The sequence below is a fragment of the Trachymyrmex cornetzi genome, unplaced genomic scaffold, assembly GCF_001594075.2.
Source record: "Trachymyrmex cornetzi isolate Tcor2-1 unplaced genomic scaffold, Tcor1.1 scaffold316, whole genome shotgun sequence".
Classification (NCBI taxonomy): Eukaryota; Metazoa; Arthropoda; class Insecta; order Hymenoptera; family Formicidae; genus Trachymyrmex; species Trachymyrmex cornetzi.
In genome coordinates, this window is record NW_017297858.1 from 845,601 (window position 1) to 868,026 (window position 22,426).

General features: G+C 34.6%; 1 protein-coding gene across 3 annotated transcripts in view; it reads right to left on the bottom strand.

Moving 5' to 3' along the window:
- The window catches only part of LOC108762692 (Smg6 nonsense mediated mRNA decay factor), a 111,997-nt gene that overhangs the window by 68,005 nt on the left and 21,566 nt on the right, over window positions 1-22,426 (bottom strand). For all 3 annotated transcript variants that reach the window (XM_018509806.1, XM_018509808.1, XM_018509805.1), the window contains one exon: window positions 19,587-19,732. In XM_018509806.1, the coding sequence (XP_018365308.1) occupies window positions 19,587-19,732 (146 nt within the window). The remainder of the gene's footprint in view (window positions 1-19,586; window positions 19,733-22,426) is intronic.

Sequence of the window (22,426 nt, forward strand, 5' to 3'; positions counted from 1 at the left end):
TTGTACGGCAGAACGATCTCATCCGTCACCCTAGTCTGTTTCGCGTCCTTCAATCCCCTTTCAACAAGACGACGAAGTCGTCCCTGAAATCTGCTCGACTTCGGCAGTCATTCAAGGGAATAATTCATGACGTCGCGATCTTACGCGAGAATAGTTTATCGTTCGTGCGAGTGGAAGTTGTCTGATCGGAAATCGATTCACGTACCGATAGTATATGGATAACATAAGAAGAGGACATAAAAGGGCAGAAAAGAACAGAATTGTGGAAACTATGTGGACAAACGTTCGACCGTCCGTTTGCACTAACCATTGCACACTTAATGTGAAACACAATCGACTGTCGCATCCCATTCGTCCGGTAATTCGTTCAAACTATTTCTTTCATGTTCATTTAATGACGGTGAAGAACGTAACAATTGCGTATACTATACAAAGGAGCAAAAATTCGAGTAAATTAGGCAGACTACTTGTCTGACATCAATCAAAACATAAATCGTCTAACGAAGTTCCTTGTTGAATTCATCAAACATCAAAATTACATCAAGATTAAGAAGCTTCTTCTACTTCAGCAGCTGTGATATCTTTTTCAGCATCCTCTCTTGAATACCGTTGTTATCCAGACCGTTTAAGATAAGATGAATAATTAGTTCGATACAATCGAATAACAAAAATAAAAAGAAATATAATCTTTGCCGCTAATCACTATCGTCAGTAACAAAAAATGAAATGAAATTAATTAAACAAGTCAATTAAAATGTTTGATCATTCTTTAAAAAAATAAATAAAATCAAAATAAAATAGGATTTAGAGAAAAAAGTAAGGTAAAACGGAGTAATTTGGATAGATTAATAGAAATTTTTTAATTGTATGACAAATTGAGGGAGGTTGTATATTAATACATTTAATCAAACATATAGAACATACACAACTGATGCACTATTGATAGTAACATCAGAGATACAAGATACGCTGCTGTGCTGAAATAAAGCTATCCAATTTTATCCGCTGATTTTCATACAAAAAAAATTGAGAAGCAAATTGGATAGGACGGTAAGGCAATTTGGAACATAATGATTAATATATTCGAAACTTTTTGTCATTTTTTTTGTCTTATTTAAACAATATACATGCTGAAAAAGCAGATGGTTCAAAACAAGTCAACAACTTGAAACTTTTCTTGGGAAAAAATAAAACTAAACTTTTTAATGCGAAAACTTGAAATTAGATCAATATTCTAGCAACAGCGACCGCAAATAAATTACTTCTTTTCTTCAGTTTCCAACACAGTGTTCATGAAACCACCCCTTACATTTTTTGCAGTGTTTTCCATAACAAATATGCGCCAAACTTTATTCAAAATGCTCCGCTATCCAATTTGCTCTGCACTAAAAAAAGAATCTGATAATATTCAAATGTTAAGCGAAAGAATTCTAATTAAATGTTAATATAACCAAAAATAATTTTATTTTCCTAGATATTTAATAAGTATTAATATAAATAGTTGATTATATTATTACGTTTGGTAATATTTACTAAATATTTAAAAAAGTAAAATTATTTAGTTATATTTAACCGAACATTTGACTGGAATTATTTTATTCAAAATTTGGTAGCTATTATCAGACGCTTTTTTTCAGTGTTTTCTTTGCGCTGTAACCTATATACTTCAAATGTATTAATTTATTTATAATCAATATTTTAAGAATTGTCGAAGATCTATTTTAAGTCCATCTAATTTTACTTCATTTTCGCCTTACTTCGTTCAACAGCTTCGTACCGAAGATCACCACTAGATTTTCTCTCCAAGATTTCCCGAGTAATTTTAATGCGTTAAAAGTAGAAAAGTTCGAAAATTGAGTTCCGAAGAAACGGAAAGTGCGAAGGCAGACGGCAAACAAAGTTTATGCGAGGCGGTCAGCGTAAAAGTATCGAAGTGCGATGTAACACGCACGAAAGTGGCGCGAAAGAGGCGTGCCGCCGCCGGCCGCACCGAGGATAAAATATCCGCGCTGACATATTGACACTGGGGAGTCGTAATTCGCGCCTCTCGGGCAAACAGAGGGCTGCGTTCAGGCGCCGAGGTGGAGTTAGTCGCCGATGCTCAACGGTGCACGTTCCTGAAAAAGATCTCTCTCTCCCAAGGCGAGAATCCGTTTCGCTTCACGGAGCTTGTGTGCGCAAAGAGCACACATCGGCGAGTCGACCGGGCTGTTTGTTCTTCCTCGATTAATGCTTGCGAGCAAAGTGAAAAAGAAAATGCGAGAAAAGACGGTAAGATATCGTGGTAAGATTTTGATTAGCCAAATGTTATTATCAATTTTTTTTTGTTATTTAACGTTACACGACAGATCTGTTTTTTATTCCACTACACTAGACTGCACTGCAACTCTCTTTCTCGCTTTCGCAAAATATCAAATATATAGATATCTATCTCACTTTTGAGTTCTAAAAGTGTACACTAGTTCAGCTACAAACCTAAAAACAAATAAGATAACGGCTGCGTTCAGTAGAAAAAAAGTTGTGCAACTATATTGTAAAGACTGGTGTTTACATTTAGATCTAAAGAAGAACTAAGAACAAGAACCAATCTCATATTAAAGAATCTTACAATAGTTCCAAAATTGTTTTTACTATTAAACGTACTCAATATAATTCCTTTAATATAAAAGTAAAAGATTAAAAATAAACAATATAATATATTATAAGACCGTATATATGATAACATAAACTATAGAAATCAAAGCCTAAACGGTCTAGCTGGATCTTAATGCTTGTATGATTCTTATGTGAATATATATACTACGTGTGTAGTCCCCAGAAACGCGCGCCGAAATGATTTTTCGGTCTTGAAACGCTAACTCTACTAAACCCCAGTAATATCGCGAGTTAAATTGACTAGCAATTTAACAAATTTTTGATGCTAATTCCCATCTTCGAAACGATCTTAATAATGTTGAATGACATATTAATATCTGTAAATAATTAATTCTTATTGCGAAAAATATTACCTCGGCCGGGAGTCGAACCCGGATCTCTTACATTCCGTGCGAGCGTCCTAAGCCTTTAAAGGTCCTCTACATAGAAGTCGTAGATGGTCGTGGAGTCTTAAGTCGTAGGAAACCAACCAATCACAATCAAATATAAGGAGAATACTCGATTGGAATTGGTAAGTTTCCTACGATTTAAGACTCTACGACTTCTATGTAGAGGATCCTTTAGACTACCGAGACCTTAGTAATATTCTTCGTAATAATTGGCATATGAAGGAACAAAATCTCTCTAGGCGACATAAATAAACAATATAAGAATCATACAAGTATTAAGATCCAAGTAGACCATTTAGGCTTTGATTAAAAATAAAACTTTAGTCGTCATTGCTGAAGACTGAAGAAATAAGTTAAACGGTTCTGAAATGTTTTGAAGTTCGCGAGTATCGTCACTACAGGTCGCGTCGTTATAGGTCGTAAGGGTCGCCACGTATCAAAATGTACAAAATTGTTGCACTTTCCACGCTGCGGTACGTTCAATCTTACGGTCCGCATAGTGGATATTACAAGCCGCACCTCCGCCGAGCGATCGTCCATCCAACCCTCCGCCCCCTTTCCCGCTCTCGCGCCCTTGCTGGCACATTAAAATAATTTAATTTAATACCCAGCAATTCCGCTTATTGCCATTGCAACATCAATTTTAATAATAGCCCTCTCAGCGAGCGAGAGCCTCCCCAACACCCTCTCGGAACTCGCCCGCTCGCTTCGTCCGGCGACGGCCGCGGCGGCAGCAACGGGCAGCGTTTCTGCACCTCCGTAGAAACCCAAAGTGCGCAACACACATTCGATATTACGACCTCGCTGGTAATGACGTTTTTTCTCCGATATTACTGAGAGATTTTTTTCAGGACGCCAATCTATTTGCGCGCCGCGCGCGCGGAATGGGATCGGCGGAGGGAGATTACAGCCGTCGTTACAGATTACACAAGGCTGCGATGACTCCGTTGTCTGGGAGCGCTTACCTCTTTCTCGGTAATCTGTGTACGTTAAACGCGAGACTAATAACGACTCCTTCCGATCCTCTGTTCATAAATTCTTCCCCGGACATGGTATTCGCCGCGCGTACATTATATCTTTATATAAAGTATTCTTAATTTCAAAGTTTAAATTTAAAATAACGTGAATTTTAACGCGAAATAAAGCGACGACTGCATAAGTAATGAGGAGAACCTATACGCAAAAGTGCTTTTAAAATATATTATGCACACGGAAAAAACAGTATGGTTGGTCTACACAGAATTCTGGTGATACCAACCAGATTAAATGGTAAAATATGGAGCAACTATTTATGTAGTTGTTTGAACCATATATAGTACAATGGTTAGATTAGGTTATGTTGCAGCAATGACAGCATTTCACATATGCATATTTTTAATTGTAAGCGTGATGAGTCGCTTTTGCTTTCTAAAATTGCAACTTAATTTATAGCATAATGTAACAAGAAATTCTTATTAATAATTTAATTCTTATTATTATATATCATGCTTTATAATGTTACACTGAAAGAAAAGATTGTTTGCTGCAACAATTTGGATAGTAAAATATGGCATAGCATTTTTATACACAGAGAGATTTTTTCGTTATTTTTTACCGCAAAATTCATTACAAATTTCATCATGTTTGGTAATAAGCTTGGGACAACTTGATAATAATGAAATATTATCAGTAACGATAGATTTTTTGAAATATACAAAAGACGTTTTATAAATGATGTAGTAAAAGTTATAATGCAGATTGTAAAATGTTTTGAAGTGAGTAAGTTCTAGCGCAGCTAGAGACACACTCGACAACGAAAATAACCGATAAATATCGATTACAGTCGATCAATTACTATGTTACATGGTAAAATTATAAGCGACTAAATCGGATTAAAAATATCATGCTGTATGGTAAAAATTGTATAAGCTATTTTATATATTCATGACTACTTAGCATCTATTCTTTGAAAATAATAAAGAATCATAAACTGCGTAACATATTTTAAAATGTTGAAATTTTACTATACCTTTAGTAAAATTAATAAAATGTATTACATATCTTATTTTATGACACATATTAGTAAATTAAAGAAACTAATATACAATTCTTTGAAATACTATGTTGTCCCACTATTATCATGATTTTCAGGCTAAATTCTAAGAGAAAATTCTCTCCATGTATAGCTGCAGCAACTAGTTTTTGATTGTAGCAATAAATTTTTAGTTGCGTTAGCCTATCGAAATCATAATATTGACATACTGATAGGCTAACGCAACTAAAAAATTGCTGCTACAACCAAAAACTGATTATTGCAGCCGATTAAAAATGCTATGCCATAATTTACTATCTAAGTTGTTGCAGCAACCAATTTTTTCTTTCAGTGTACGATTGACGCAACTATACGGATATATAACCTATCCATAGTAAATGATCCCCCAACCAAGTTTCGGTTGTCACAACCAGATCGCGCCTAACTACATTGATGTAGTTGACACATCAAAGTAAATAAATCGTATCAACCATATACACATTCCTATCACATAAAGATAACTAATATGACGTTTCTATATTGCTCGCAACTAAATATTTTTAATTATGTGAACTATATTTTTTTTCCGTGCTATATGATATAAGTAATATATATCCGTCTCAATATCTGTTATGTTACGTCTGCTTCTTGATAGACAGAATGAATTTTCGCGTCTGATAGTCTTCATTATAATTTTAATAAGGATATGTAGGGATACGTGTGTATGTTTCCAGTGATTATGCTAAGTTCCTATAAGATGCTAGAGAAAGAGAGAGACAGAAAGAGAGGGAGAGAGTGGCGAAAGGATTAAGAAAGATCGCTTCTCGCACGTGTATCCGCTCTCGAGGAGATTCTTCCGCGCGGCGGAGTAGGAGCGAGTTCCGAAGTACCCCGGAGTACTCCGAGGTTGGCGGCCGGTGCTCGAGAAGAGCACTCGGCGTGCCTACATAAATTCACGGGCGCGTCGAGACGTGTTAGCGTTATTACGTGTGTCGAGAGGAATACCGATCTGTCGGTCGGCCGGCAGTTTTCTCCGTCCTTGCGCGGTGCACCCATAACCGGTGCACCCACCCGACCGTTGCCGTTGCAGCAACAGCAGCAGCAGCAGCCACAGTCTCAAACACCCGCTAGCGAAACTCTCCCGACCGTCGGACAGGTGGTAGCGGGATCGCGTTACAGAAATTGCCAATTACCTATAACATGCAATTCCTACCTGCTCCCGTCGCGCTCTTCGCCCTGCTATCGTATTAATCCGCCGCTGCAACTCGCCCGTTACAACCGGGCCGCGTAATCGCGCGAGAAACCGTCGTCAAAATTGAACGGCCACGGACGAATCTTTTCCCGCGGACGTAAAAGGGTTTCCCAGAAAACAGGACTCTTCTCCCAATCGTGTGCTATTTTATTGCTTTTAACACAAAGCTAGTAGCGCAAAGAAGAACGTCAGCAGTAAGCAATACAAAGTTTTTTTGCTTTTAATACATTTATTGCCTTATGTTCATCACTGGCCGATTCGCTTATTATTTACATGTTATTGTTTACTATTTTTTATGTGTCACTAGTCTAATATTTACACACATTCTAAGCCGTTACTTTTAGTTTTAAGTCTTGAGCCGTAAGAAATTGATCAATTACAGTCGAATGTGAAAAAAATAAGCAACTATGATTAATCAATTTCTTACAGCTTAACTCTCAAGCTTAAGTAATAGCTTAAATTGTAGAAAACACATTACATTAATATTTGATATATGAGCAGCTGACGATCTCTCGAAGATCTCTTTCGTCTAGATATCATCTATGCCAGGTCTGTGCAATTTGAGTTCCGGAGTCAAAACGCAAAGCCATCGATGTAATAAATTCAATGTAAGATTTCAGAGACTATAAAGTATTGATAAGTGTCTCAGATGCGTATTAACACTTTACAGTCCCAGAAATCTTACTTACATTAAATTTTTTTATATCGATTGCTTTACATTTTGGCTCTGGAGCTTAAATTGGACAGGCCCTATGCAATCGAGCGCTGCTATCCTTGCTAAAAGTGTAAAAACATGGTATTAATTTTTACACCGCGACCGAGGCGCATCGATCATCCATTCGTATAGCCGCGTGTGCACCCAGAGAGTTTGGTCCCGAAGAGAAGAGGTCTCGGCCACCAGCGGGAGTCGAGCGTTTATCACTTAATGACTTGGACTGGTGTACCACTGGAAGAATGATAGTCGGTAAGCAAGCTTAACCGAGAACCCTCGGATGAGGTTAAAGCCACTCGCTTAAAATTATAAAAGTCCATAATTGGCCGCAACGACGTCAGAATGAGGAATGTTATGCTCGCGCAGCAAGGACGAACATTTTTGTACATTGTACATACTCCCCCAAATAAAGAAGAAGAAGAGAGAAAGAAGCTGCCATTCGCACGAAAAAACCAATCTAATTAGCGAAAACTAACGGAACACAGCACACATCGTGCTTAATTGGAGAAGAAACCTCAAAACCTCCGTTATCCACCTAATTAATTAACCACCCGCAAACTTTCCTTTAAAGGCCGCGCACCAGCTGGCTTTCTCGTTGATTGCGATTAATTCTGGCTATCTCCGTCGTGCACATAAATCTCTTTTATCAGAGATAAAGGAGACATCGTGTTAAATTCATATAAAAAAAAAGGCAAGCTGCATCTCCTTATAATATTGTGTCTAATTACGAAAGAATCGCATATCCGGTTTAACTTCTTCGACTCAATTTCGATGATTTTATTCTCAGCCATCGATTGAGTTCACGTAAAATCAACATCACCCGACGATCGGCATTTACCCGGAAAAGACCCGCTCTTTTTTTTACGAGTTATACCTGAAGCAAACATCTTGGACGACCGGCTGAGGAACCGGCCGTCAACCGCGCCTCTTCGCATCGACGCGGATTAACGCGTGCTTTCGCGATCGCAAACGACGGAAAGCAATGAGATGGCCTAACGATGTAGCCGCTTGTTCAGAATGCCAAATAGAATAGCCAACGTCGAACAGAATGAAAGATATCATCAGTGATCATTGATACCAACCGCGAAAGCGCTCTCTCTTACGAGGAGATCGATATGCATTCGATTCTTCCTGTGTTAATCCACGGGCAACGTTTGACCGACAATTATATCAATTATACCGCGACTGCATATTCTTATAACAATAAATAATAACATCCATTTACCTTGCAAAAAGCAACTTTCGTAATCGAAGAAATGTTAAGACCGCAAATATTGCGTTTAAATGCACACAATCGAAGATACCATTTTCGACACCACTAACTTTTTCTGAATGTAATAAACGTTCTATGATTAAAAGAATTAAAAAACATACAACGATTAAATAATCAATAAACGAATGCTTGAAAACTGATCTATCGAAATAGCGCAAAAAATTCCTCAAGTTATGATTAATGTAAAAGCAATGTATGAATAATGCAGTGTGTTCAATAAGGGAAACGCGGCCAAAAAAGCCATACATCAATACTTCATTTTATCGCTACTATCATTCAAGCCCATTTCTATGTACTTCAATATAGATTAACATCAGTACTTTGAGGCTTCCACGGATACTTCCTTCAAAGAAGTTATGCGGTTTGCGGGTTATCTTTATGTCTTGATATATCATTAAATGCCAACATTGTGTAAACATTGCAGTTCGTTTCATCAGGGCCTCAAGCAATTTCGATTTAATATACTTTTTATCATTTTCTAATTCTCAAGATTAAAGTTAATTTATATCGATACACAGAAAGAACAACTTTGCTAAAATATTAAAAAATTTAGCTAGATACAGATCTAAACATAAATATATATAAGACACTAAAAACTGATTGCTAAAATGTCAAAATTTTTTCTAGCATTGCTCATCATATTCGAATTTCCTACATAATTATTTTGATAGTCCAACAAAATTATTTTCAGATCTGCGTCTATCTAAATTTTTAGATAGGTATTTTAGTAAAATTGTTCTTTCTATGTAGAAATCAGAAGAACCGAATTATCCAAACATTTAAAAAAAATTTTTGAAGTCTTCAACCAGTGCGCTCGTATGTAGAAGTAATGTAGGGATAATCCAGTTTATTCTCTTGATATTAAAAAATGGAATATCGAGAGAGGCTGGGAAATGCGGCCAACCGATTACGAATAAGCAATGGCCACGGTAAGCACCCAGCAGCAACGGCGGCAAGCATCTACCCGGTCACTTCCCGCGAGCGCGACGTGTAACGCCGTTCGCGGTTTATTATTAATAGGACGATAAGATCGCGAGGCATTACGTGAAACACACAGCTCGTCAAGCCGTAACTGGTTCCGCGCCGAAGATAGAGTCCCTCATCTATCTCCAGCGACGTGCGGTACAAGAACGCGGGCGAACAGAGGTGCGCAACCTCCGACTTACTTCTCGTGCCCTGGTGACTTGCGCGTAAGCAGCAGCCAATTTTCGTGAGAGAAGCCATGTCACGACGCGGCAAGTGTAAAGATGACAAATGCCGCGGCATTGGATCTGACAAGCGTATCGTTTCCAGAGAAATAAGATCTCCTATTGCACACCTGCCGCCGAATTCTCAAGAAGGCCAACCTTTTCAAGCATACACATACACACACACACACACACAGGTTTGTACTACTCTCGCAAAACATAATTAGGAAGCAAATGGTAAAATATCATTGGTCTGTTCTTTTCAGCTCAGGATTACCACAGAAAATGAATTTTTAAATTCCCTGACTTTTCCAGATTTTCCAGATGAAAATAGAAAATTTTTCATGAGTAATATAAAATATGTAAATTTTAACATTTAGACTCACGGATTGTAAGAAAGTTAGTCTATATTATTAAAAACAACGCAAAAAAAAAAGCTTATGGTGAATTCGATCACTCGCACTACACTGGATCAGTGCATATTAAAAGCTGTTTTACATAAAATATCTCAATGCAGTGATACAATATAATCAACTTTGACAATGAAATTATACATATATATTTTGTTAAATAACGTGACTATATCATTAGTAGATAGTTAATCGTTTAAAATATTTATATACTTTTACATTTAACTTTGTTAATTTCATGTAAAGCAGCTTTTAGTATGCACTGATCTAGTATAGTGCAAGCGACCGAATTCGCTATTAGTAGCGTAGTACAATTTTGGATGCAAATTCATAGCAAAAAATAAATTAGTTTTGAAAAAAAATTAATTAGTTTTGGAAAAAAAAGGGAACAAATAAAATACCGAATTAAATATAATTTTAATTATTTTATTAAAATCGTATAAAGAGAGAGTGCACAAATTTGGAACGTATTTGATAAATATTTGATAAATATTTGGAACAAATTTGGACGTATTTTTATATATAACGTAAACGTCATATATAATTTAAAAAATTATAACAATTATTTGACAATTATAAAAAATTATAACAATTATAGAAGCAATTTCAGGGAATTGTGAGCAAATTTCGAAATTCCAGACTTTTTTACATTTTCCCCTGACTCTTCCCGGTCTTCCAGGTCTGTGGCAGCTGAACTTTTTGTACCATTCTCTAACATAGAGAGAAAAAGAGGATAGATGAACTGTGCAAAAAAAGTTCAGCTGAAAAGAACAAACTTTACATTAATCCATAAATCACGGTTATCGTCTAAACCGAATTTACGCATTTTACAAACTTTCAAAATATTACCGTTACGGGAGTACGAAGAAATGTTTTCATTAGTTCGCTATCGCAGGAAGTCATTAGACGCAACTGTAGAAAGACGCATGACCGACAATGCGATGCATTTGCGCGCGTCCTCTTGCATCGCTGCCGGGCAGATTAGTAGAGCCTCGTTCTGCTAATCGTCCTTGCCAGACTATAAATTATTTGCGGGAAATGAACTCGTAAAAACTCGCAAAACAGCTCAGCGCTGATCTCTTGCGTAGGAACACGAAGACCGTCTTGAGATCGTCTCCGCGGCAAGAATTCGCCAAAGAAACCAGAGGCAAGGTACTAAGATACTTTTAGTATCCTTACGCGAAGGTTGACATTTTCTCGGAAGCGAAGTATAGTAACAATGTCAAAAATTTGTATCACGCGATAATCTCTTCCTTCACGCACGCTGATGTCAAAATGATCGGAATTATTTAAAAAAAACCTATAAACTATAAGTCAGCATGTAACTCTGTATCTCTTCTATAATATTCCATATAATTTTTCAAAATTCAGAAATTTGATATATAAATTTTTATTTCTTAAGCAGAAAAAAGTTTAGAGAAAGTTCTACTCTACACTTGATTTATTTAAAATCTTGTTCACATTAGAACAATTATATTCCCCCCTAATTAAGAACTAAGCTGCATATTTTTCCTGAAAAAAATCAGGTAAAAACAATTTTAGACAATCTACAATTTTATTTAAAAGTAAAAAAAAAAACGAAGAAAATTAAACTAAATCCTATGTGTACATTTACACAAAATATATTTTTATTATAATCATTAATATAATAAAAAATAGAAAACACAAAAAGAATGAAAAATATCATTTCTTACTAATACGACAGGGAATATTTGACGTGAAAATGCAATTTCCGACAACTTGAATATTGTTCAGCGAGCTAACTGAATTAATTCGGCCCCCAGGACGATGCGACGTGTCAGACGACAGGATCCACATCCAAGCACAATGACAGGACGATATTCGGACACCGTGGTCGCCTTTAGGCGGTTAGAAAGTTCAAAGGTCAATGAACCGCAACTGGCCACGCGAAAGGATTGCACGCAGGCGTGGACGCGCGCACGCACGCACGCACGCACGTACGCACTGTGCGGAGAGCTCGAGGAAGAAGAAAGGAGAGATATTGAAAGGCTCGTTTTTTGCCAGCTGATTTACTCTTACGAATTGGCCGTGCGAAGAAATATTTTCTTAAGTGCGATAAAAGATCAAAACAAACGGCGCACGCGGTGCGCGCATTCGTGACCATGGTGGTGCAGCAGCGAAGAGATTCTCTCTCGCTCTCGTGATAGCAATGCCGATGCGTGGATGCCCGCCGTAGAAAGAAAGGATGCTTGAAAAATAAGAAACACAGAAGTAATACAAGTCGCGAGCGAGACAGAACGAAGCCACGGGCAATAATTCTCATATTTTAGGGAGGCAATTTCGAAGGCGAGTGCGCACACACGAGGGAAGAGCTGGATTTTCGAGGGCTGTACTTTTCGATAATTTATGCCAACGAGCCTCTCCCGCTCGGCTCGGCATGACTTTCCGAGAAGCGATTCCCTTCGCCGTGCCCACGGTTGCCCATCCGCGAAACTTCGTCCAGTGAAATAACTTCAGATTCGGGCACGCGCACTTGGCATATCACGACATTTTCTTTATCGGATATTGCACAGCGATTCCTAAATCCGTGATATAGTAGCATTTAAGTATACTTTGTTTCGAAGAAATTCTTTGAAGGTAATATTTCCTTAAAACATAAAATCAAATAACATGTTTTAACACTTTAAAAGTTATTCCAATCTTCCTTACATCAAATAGTCTTTGAAATTTAAATGGTTATTTAAGGGTGTGTCTCAACGCTCTCTGTCGCGGACGAATATGGAACAAGAGCAGATTTAGGTAACACATACTAAATAACCATTTAAATTTCAAAGACTATTTAAGGTAAGGCAGATTGAAACAACCCAACAGTGTTTAAGAATTTCATTTTATTATATCTTTTGTGTAAGGTAATATATTTTCTTCGAAGGATTTCTTTGAAACGAAGTACAGTCTATTTCAATAAATTCTAAAATATTTCAAAATCCTTAAGTTTAAGACAAAAATGTTTCAAACAAAAGTACTAGAGACAAAGAAGATAATGACCTTGAGAAGATAGCTTTAAGATCAAGTTAAGATTACTTAAAATTTTTTTAATTGTGAAACCCCCATTTTTTATTTTATATTCATATAATTGACTTCAACAAATTTTCAAAATACTATAACAAAGTATCTTTTCATTAAATATTTTACAAATTATGATGCTTGAAAGTTAACAGTTCAACGCTTAAGTTAACCTATTATCTTAAAGTAATTATCTAAGTTTGAGAGAAGATGAGCTTGATAACATATCAAGGTCACCATCTTCTTTCCCCCTAGTAATTGAGCCACTTTTGTCTAAAATATTTTTGCCTCAAACTTAAAAATTTTCAGATATTCTAGTTAATTGAAATGGACCACCCTGTATACCTAAATGATCAAACCGAAAATTTCGATTACACCGTGCAAACCTACAACGATAAACGGAAGCGTGACCAATCTAGTGCAAAACAGAAAAAGAAAGAAAGAGATAAAACAATGAAACAATTTAATAACACCAAACGCGGTAGGCGGGAAAGAGAATGTGTACCCATATTTATAGGTGTTCCAGTAGGGCAGGTAGTAGTACGTGGAAGGATTTAAGATACGCGAGACCAAGCCAGGCCGTAGCTCGGATGCAGATGATCCAAGATTATAGACATTAGGGACATTAGCCTTGGTTTTATGCGATTCTTCGGGTGGCCCCGGGGTCTCCCGGCTCTGCATTCGTTCCCTGCATACGCGTGTACCGTGTTGCCCGCGTGAAATAATCTAGCAGCATTTTCCGATACATATATTCTGAGAATCGTACAGATAACTTTTGTAATATCATTTAAAAAATCAAACGTATACAAGTAAGAAAGATTTCTGTCGACGACGCCTAATGTACGTAACGCGTAATGTATAAACGCGAAAGAAAGCACGCATCACACGGTCAAGGGAACATATTCGCACGAGAGGATAAATCGTCGACGAGGTAGGTGCAGAGCAAGAGGGCGAGAGTGAGCCGCAATCGAAAGACGAATGAAACGTCGAAGGCGACGATTACGGGAGTGACTATCCTATAATCCACCGGCAAGGATGGTTTCTTAGATCCTGTGCTTGATTGGTAATTGGATCCTATTTCGATATAGGTATATACTCGCGGATGAAGAAGGTCGTTTACCTCTTTCGATGGAGCAATCTTCTCGCGGTGAAATAGTCAGTCCGAGATCGAATCATTCACTTCCTCTGCTTCCGATTTCGCCTAAACGCGTCAATTATATTTATCGTGGAATTACCACGCTTAAAGAGATGAATTAATCAAATAACTGTATCAAAGGATGTTAAGAGTAATTGATGAAAAATTAAGAAATAAGTCATTTAAAAATTTTTTAATAAGTAAATTTAAAAAATTTTCGAATATTTTTTTTCATTCCCCTTCAACGTGTAATTTTTGCGTTACATCTTTATCGTAACTTTTCATATATAAAATAAGACGTCATAGAGACAGAGTAATGCCGTATGTTCACCTCGATCCATAACGTCCATACGTGAAGAGAAAGCCGATTCGGGGGAGCAAACCGCAGGGATGTGTCGCGGCGGTTTAAGGATGATGAAGGCGGGACCTGACATTCCTTGACGGACAACCGCAGACAGTGTCGACGCGGTTGCATAAACTCAATGGTCCATTACCGACAGTGTTTACGATTTTTCAATTATTGACTGGCTGGTGAAGGATCATCGTTATGAAGACAAGGTCATCAAAAAGATTCTCGATAGACAGGCAAATATGCAATTAAGCCGGAAAAACACGGACATATTTATATCGACCTGTCTTTAAATATTCATACATGTCATATCATGCGAACGTTTTCAAAAATGTTTTAAATACGTAAAAAATTGTCTATTGAGTAATATTTCTTGCATTATATTTCAAATTAAATCTACACTATTGAAAAAAAGTTTATATACATATAACGGAAACTTTCAAGCAGATACATAAAAAAACATTTAATGTTGTCAATAAAAATAAAGTAACTTAAATTTAATGTTCACATACATTAAATTTCATATAAATTTGCATAAAATTTTTGGAAAGTACAGTAAATTTCATAAAATTTTATGAAAAGTATACTCAATTTCATGCATATGTACACAAATATACTTTTCGGTTACACATATTTTAAATTTAATGTAATGCCTTTAAATTAACTTTAATTTGTATAACTTAAAAATACATTAAATTTCATAACATTTTTAACAGTGTATGTTTTATGCCAAGGTAATTTGCGACCGCATTCAGGAGCGTCGACTTAGAATTGTGCCAAGTATGGAGTAACGAGTGGAGGCAAGGGCGGACGGACAAAATAAAAAAAAAGTCTCGTGATTACATGAAAACTGTTGCACATATATTTTTATTTTTTATATGTATTTTTAATATATAGTATATATATTTTATACCTGGTATAAAAATATTTTATACATATATAAAATATATGTAATCATGTAAAACACGCAAATGTGGAACTACGGATTTTGTTCCTGCTTATAAATTCATCCATTATAGCTTCTAAATTAAGATTTTGTACGACATCTGAATGAATATGCAGAACAACCGTATTATTTAACAAAATCGGAAGCATTGTAGAACATAGATAAGTTTTTAATCTCTTAAGAGCCGAAAAAGATGTATCTGCAATGCAGGATGTTGCCGGGATTATAAGAGAGAGCAGGAATTTTATCATTTTTGTGTACTCTGACATAATTTCTCTCATGGCTACATCTTTTTTCAAAAAATTAACATCTTTTAAATTTTAGATCTCTATTTTCTTGACCTCCGTTATATTATAAAACATCATTCGATGTAGTTTTAATTTGCTCCTGTCAAAATCAATTTTATATATTGTAATAATGCAATCAATGTCACTTTCGTTTCGTCGAAGCGCTACATCTGGGCACTAATGAAATACCGGTCGACGGTCGTGAAAGAGGTAACCGTCGATCGAGTTGTAAACACGCAACTTTTCGTATATAGTTTAATCAACTATCATTTTTATTAAAATATTAAATAATACATTAATTAAATTGGAATGTATAAATGTTATTTCATCAAAAAATAATTTATACATTCCACACACGGAATTTCACTCGAAATTTTTTCATGTGTGGAATTCCATATTTTTTGACAAAATAATTTATACATTCCATATCGACGCCCATGACTGCATTATCAATACGTGCGCGTATATAGAATTATAATATATATAGATTCTCGTTTATGTATAGATATGATCACTGTTCTTTTGTCAAATAATTTTTATATTCAAAACTTTAATCATTTCATGCATTAATAAATAAATCTATTCAAGTATACAGGAACATATACAAACGCAAAGAATATTTTCCCTTTTTAATCGAAATAATCGATACACGTTATGAGCTTATTCTCAGGCTATACTCTATTCTCATGTCCACGGAAAATTTCATGCACGACCGTCGTATTACTGTCATTTGAAGTATTCAACCGCGAAGCTTATACGCTAGAAGAAAGCCACTAGAGATTAACGCACGTGCAATATTGCGACATTGCAGGTGTAGTGTGAACGTGATGGTAACGCTTGCTTAAAAATTCAAATACTAAAACACTATAATATCGCTCAGAAATTTACATTCATTCTAAGCTAACTTTTCTTCGACCGTAAACTTCATTATTCTCTATTATCGATATTAGTAAATGGATTTCCAATTTATAACTTTTTTTCATTTATTATTTAAGTTATGTAGGCATCCACACAATCGAATAAAATCTATCCAAATTTTAATTTATTAAATCTATCAAACTCATTCTAAAAATTATTACAAGTACTCAAAAGGATAAAAACCAACAACAATTTAAAGTCTATATAATATAGTAAATATTATGAATTCAACATGCCTCAAAATGCAAATATATATTTTTTTCGTTACTTCGTGGCTTAAAGATCATTTTATCCTCCGAAACTAAAAAGGCAATATTACTAAATTTACGTCATCATCGCGATAAAAAATATCAGCTACTTGGGACGCAACTTTGCGCAGTTAAACTCGGGCGAAGAAGCATCCGAGCAGGTGCAAAGGATTCGAGCGGACAGTTTTATCTCGGAAATAGAGCAGCAAGAGATAGAACGTGCCTTGATGACTCAGGCTAGGTTCCATTCTGAGAAGAGCGAAACCTCAAGCGAGTGGGGTTTCGCTCTCGTACAGAAATTAGTGATAATTATATAGGACTAGCACCTGCACGCAGGTGCAAAAACTCGGGGAACGCTCGTTGCTGTCATGATGCTCGTGCTCTCTTGGACGAGCAGCCATGAGTCATTGTCGAAGGAAGAAAACATCTACCCGAACCGGATATACCTTCGGATATATATTCATATCACCGGTTGGTCTTGTCGATGACAAGCTAAAGCGGAAAACGAGTCATCTCAACAGAATGCATCTCATGACACTGACCCTAGCAAAATCGCAACAAAAAATTTCTTAGTCTCAACATGTATAATATTTAATTAATATACTATAATTAATAGACTTCTGCTCGATTAATGTAATTAAAATTTTATGTATACAGTGTGTATCTGAAATAACGTCAACTAATCATAGTGCTATTCCTAATAAAAAACCGAGTCGGAAAGTCCTCTACCATTTTTCAATTTTCGCAATATTTTTTTTTTAATCACCCAATGAGCAAAATGCCTAAAATCAACGTATAAGACAACTTTAAGATATCTTTCAGAGTTCTTTAAGAAACATCTTCAACATATTTCACAAAGAACACTGAAAGATCTCTTAAAATTGTCTTATACATCGATTTTATTCGTTTATTTGGCAATCTCGATATTATTTTGTAAATTACAAAATGGTACAGGACTTTTCGACTCAGGTTTTTTATTAGAAATAGCACTGTATGATTAGTGGGCGTTATTTCAGATACACCCTGTATACACGCGCGCGCGCGCGCACACACTGAGGGAAAAAATTTAAACGCTAATTCTATGGTATAACGGCAAATTTCATTTGCATATAAAGGGATCGCAAACTATTTGCAGGTGTAACAAATACTTATTCTTTTTTCGTATCCGCTTCAAAAATGATGTGCAACAAATGCAAAATATTTGTAAAATATGCAAATTTGTTTGCTAGAAATATCCAACAAGTTTAACAATTAAATTTTGTAATCCCTTTCGTGTTCGTAGCAAATATCCCCCCCCCTCTCGTCTTCTTAAATATACACTTTATCTTAGAATGTTTTGAGGAGAGAGCTTTAACTTAATATAAAATCAAAATTTCCAACACAAACGGAAGTCACTTCTGTGTGAAATAGAAATCTAGATTGCATAAAGTATAGCGTATGAAAAAATATATTTGCAATTTTATCGAAGTCCATAAAATTTATATGCGCGTTAAACATGCATCATGCATAATGTATGTATTTAGAAAGATGATAACCAGCTCGACTTCGCGAATATTTCTGACAAGATAATACATTTTCTAATCTAAGTTGCATTTAGTAACCTTCAAAGAAAAAATTGCAAGAGGAATTAATATTAATAACGGATATGACCAGCTTGTTTAACAATTAATTTTGTTTTGTCATAAATAAAATTTTAAATATGAAAATTATTTGACAATCAAAAGAATGATAAATATATTTATATAAAAACGTGAATCTATATAATTCGTGTACGCCCGATTGAAAACGGTCGCAAATTATCTCGGTATAAAACATAGAATTAATTTAAAATATAATGCAAGAAATATTAATGTACCAAAATATATATCAAATATACTTATACTATACTTACGTATATTTACTATACAAAAGCAGTTAATGTTGCTTTCAACAAAAATTTTTATATATCTAAAAGTTTCCTACTGGTAATTCAAAATAAAGATTACTTTTTAATCTATTCTCTTTTTTTAAAATCATAATATTCTTTTATAAAAGCAATATTTTTTATATAAAAATAATCTGAACATATAATAACTATAATAACAATAATTAATACAATATTAAATGAAATAAATCGAGCAGCGTTTAAACATAAATAACAGTAGAAATACCATCAATTACACAACGGGTCTACGTGCTTACAATTAATAATATTTATATGTAAATATATACAAATGTAAATATATACAATTATATCAGTTCTATATATTGTGCGCCTATTCGGTTTATTGGATTTGAAACACAATCATGAATTAGAATAATAATCTCACTTAATTGATCATCGACTTAACAATAATGGTATTAGCACTTTAAAAAGATAACATTACGAAAAATATTACTTCAACCGGGATTTGAGAACTCCTGAATTCCATGTGGGCGTCCTATTCGATCACCAAGGCGTGTGATGATATTAATCGCAATAACCAGTATATATATATATATAGAAAAACATGTTTTTCAGGTCACGTAAGATAAACAGTATTAAGGGAAATAGACCAAGAAATGTTTAAACACAAATAAGAGGAGAAATTCCAAATGGCAAAAATAATAATTGTATTTGTATAATCACATATGAATATTATTAACAATAAACATGAAGACACGCTTTCATTGAAAATTGTATTTCTCCTTAATAATTAAAACATTTGTACATATTCGTACAATTAGTATATCGCAATGTTTTATAAATGTAAGCAAGATTATTCGCAATATTAAAAGATATATACAAAAAGTTCTAACATTTCGACTTACCCTTCAGCTGCGTGGTCTCAATTGCGAACATGTTCAGCGCCAAGAGCTGAAGTAAACGAGTACCAGGAAGCGGTAGTGGCGAGTGCTGCAACAAAGCTCTGAATTCCTTCAGCATTTGAACACCAGCTTCTTGAAAAGTTTCCATTCTGAAAAAAGAATACAATGTTTTTATATTCTTACAACATTTATATTTTGTAACATCAAAAAGTAAATCAACCTGATTATTATTAAATTTATCTGACTACTTTATTTCAAATATCAATTTTGAGGAAGCCACTTGACTAAAAATCAAATAAGAGAGAATAATTTAGAATCTTATTAGAATAATAAGTTAAATAAATAAAATTTTTGTTACAGCACATCTTACAATTAAATTTCCATTTATTTAACCTATCAATAAGTTAAATTTTAATGTTAACCATTATTGATATACATATATATAAACAGTCCGAAAGTGAGTGGTGACAATTTTAGATGATTATACTGGAAAAAAATTTATTAAATTTTAATAAATATTTGTTTCAGTAGTACTAACGAAATATTTACTAAATATAAACACATATTTATTTGATTTAAACATAATTTTTTTATTTTGAGTAAATACTTATTTACTGTAAGTAAATATTTCGATAGCACTATTGAAACAAATATTTATTAAAATTCAGCAAATTTTTTTTCCAGTGTAATAAACAACATTTGTTCGCTTTGAGCAATAAAAGACATTCACGTATATTTATATATAGTTCAAAATAACAATTCAAGTTTGATATCACTTAAAAATACTTGTTAAAATCTTATATATTTTGGTAATTATAAAGTTTTTTAGAGAAATTCATAAATATAATATACTCTTTGACGTGTAAAATCAATCATTTCCTATTAACATACTGAAACATCAATAACAATATTTCAAATGTGATAAATAATTCAAAATACTATTCACTTTCCTTCATCTTCGAAAACGCACAATGGAAACAATTAAACAGCACGGAAAACGTTTCTCAACATTAGTAACCATATAAATATCTCGTTAATCGATCCATCTCTAAATAATCGAGTTTAGATCGAAATCGGCGAATCTGCGACCCACGACGGCGGTTAATCCGAGACCGGTGATAAAGGAGGACGAAGGTTGGCCGCGAGGTCTAGAGCCGCCAAGGGGGCATCCTCGTAAACACGGCAACGGGAGATATCGCATAGCGGACGCTATCTTTCCCACAGCCTCTTTTCGCATGGCATACCGTCTACATACATACATATACAATATATATAGTTATACATGTATATATAAATATATTTATATATATGCATATATACATATATATATATTGTATATATATGCAAACAATGTATTAAATCTGTATAACGTCTCACTTGATATCTTACCCGCGCCGCGCTGCGCTTGTAACTCGGAGTATTCGTGACGCAACCTACTTTCAATCCTTTCCAACTCCTCCCATCACATTGTCCCACCTAACAGTCTTAAACGCAGAAATTTTTAAGTACGGAAAAAATCAAATATCTACTTTTAATGTTGCCAAAAATTCATGCCAAACATTTTTTAATTAAACCTTTTATGACTGCAATTAGAGAGAATTTATTTAAATATTTTATTTATTCTAATTTTTTGTAGTTATCTTGATTACAATGAATTTACTATGTATACTATCTTTTAATATAATATATAGAAAGGATGATTTTGCTGAAGTATCTAACATTTAGCTAAATATAGATCTAAAAATAGTTTTGTTGGGCTATAAAAATAATTATGTAGGACGCTTAAACTGGTTGCTAAAATGTCAAAACTTTTTGCAGCATTGCTCATCATGCTTAAGATTACTACGTAATTATTAGATAGTTCAATAAAATTATTTTCAGATCTGTATTTAGCTAAATTTTTCGATATTTCAGCAAAATCATTCTTTCCGTGTACATAAAGGTAACACATTTTTTTGTTGCCTTTTCTTTACTTCTTCTACGTATAATAAATACTTATATGAAATTTTAGAATTCATATTTCTGTCCTTATCACAAATCAATTTCACTTAAATCTGATATTTTATAGATTTTAGACATTCTTACAATTATTTCTATTTCTTTTCTCCGATTGTTTAAAAACAAATAGGTACACTAAAAAAAAAAGATTGCTGCAACAATTTAGGTAGTAAAATATGGCATAGCATTTTTATATGGCTGCAGCAACCAGTTTTTGGTTGTAGGCAGCAAATTTTTAGTTGCGTTAGCCTATCGAAATCATATACTGACATTCCGGATAAGCTAACGCAACTAAAAATTTGCTGCTACAACCAAAAACTGGTTACTGCAGCCATATAAAAATGCTATGCCATATTTTACTACCTAAATTGTTGCAGCAACCAATCTTTTTTTTCAGTGTATAAATACTTTTTTCTCAAAATCAAAAAGAACAAGACTGTTCGACGCGCTCGTTATACGTTCAAAATATGGTTTGATGTTACGCAGTACTGTTACAGGAAAGTAAAATTAATTCGATCTTCAAAGAGAAATGATAAGAGGACTTTAGAAATGATAAAAGGACTTTAGCGAGAGGGAAAGGGTTTACTGTCATAAATAATTGCGCACTTACTCTCAAGCGTAATTTCTGTGCTATTTTTGCTGTGTCAGAAGGAATCAATAAGTAAGCTTCTGTAATTCACCGCGCGGACAAACGGCCACAAGGAATTGTTGATAGACCATAATATTAGTGTTCCGCAAAATGACTGACAAGAAAGACATTTGGAAAAGTCGGTATTATCTTGTCCTTAGAACCTATATGACTATATCAGGCCTATGGCCGTATCGAAGTCTTCGCGACAGATACA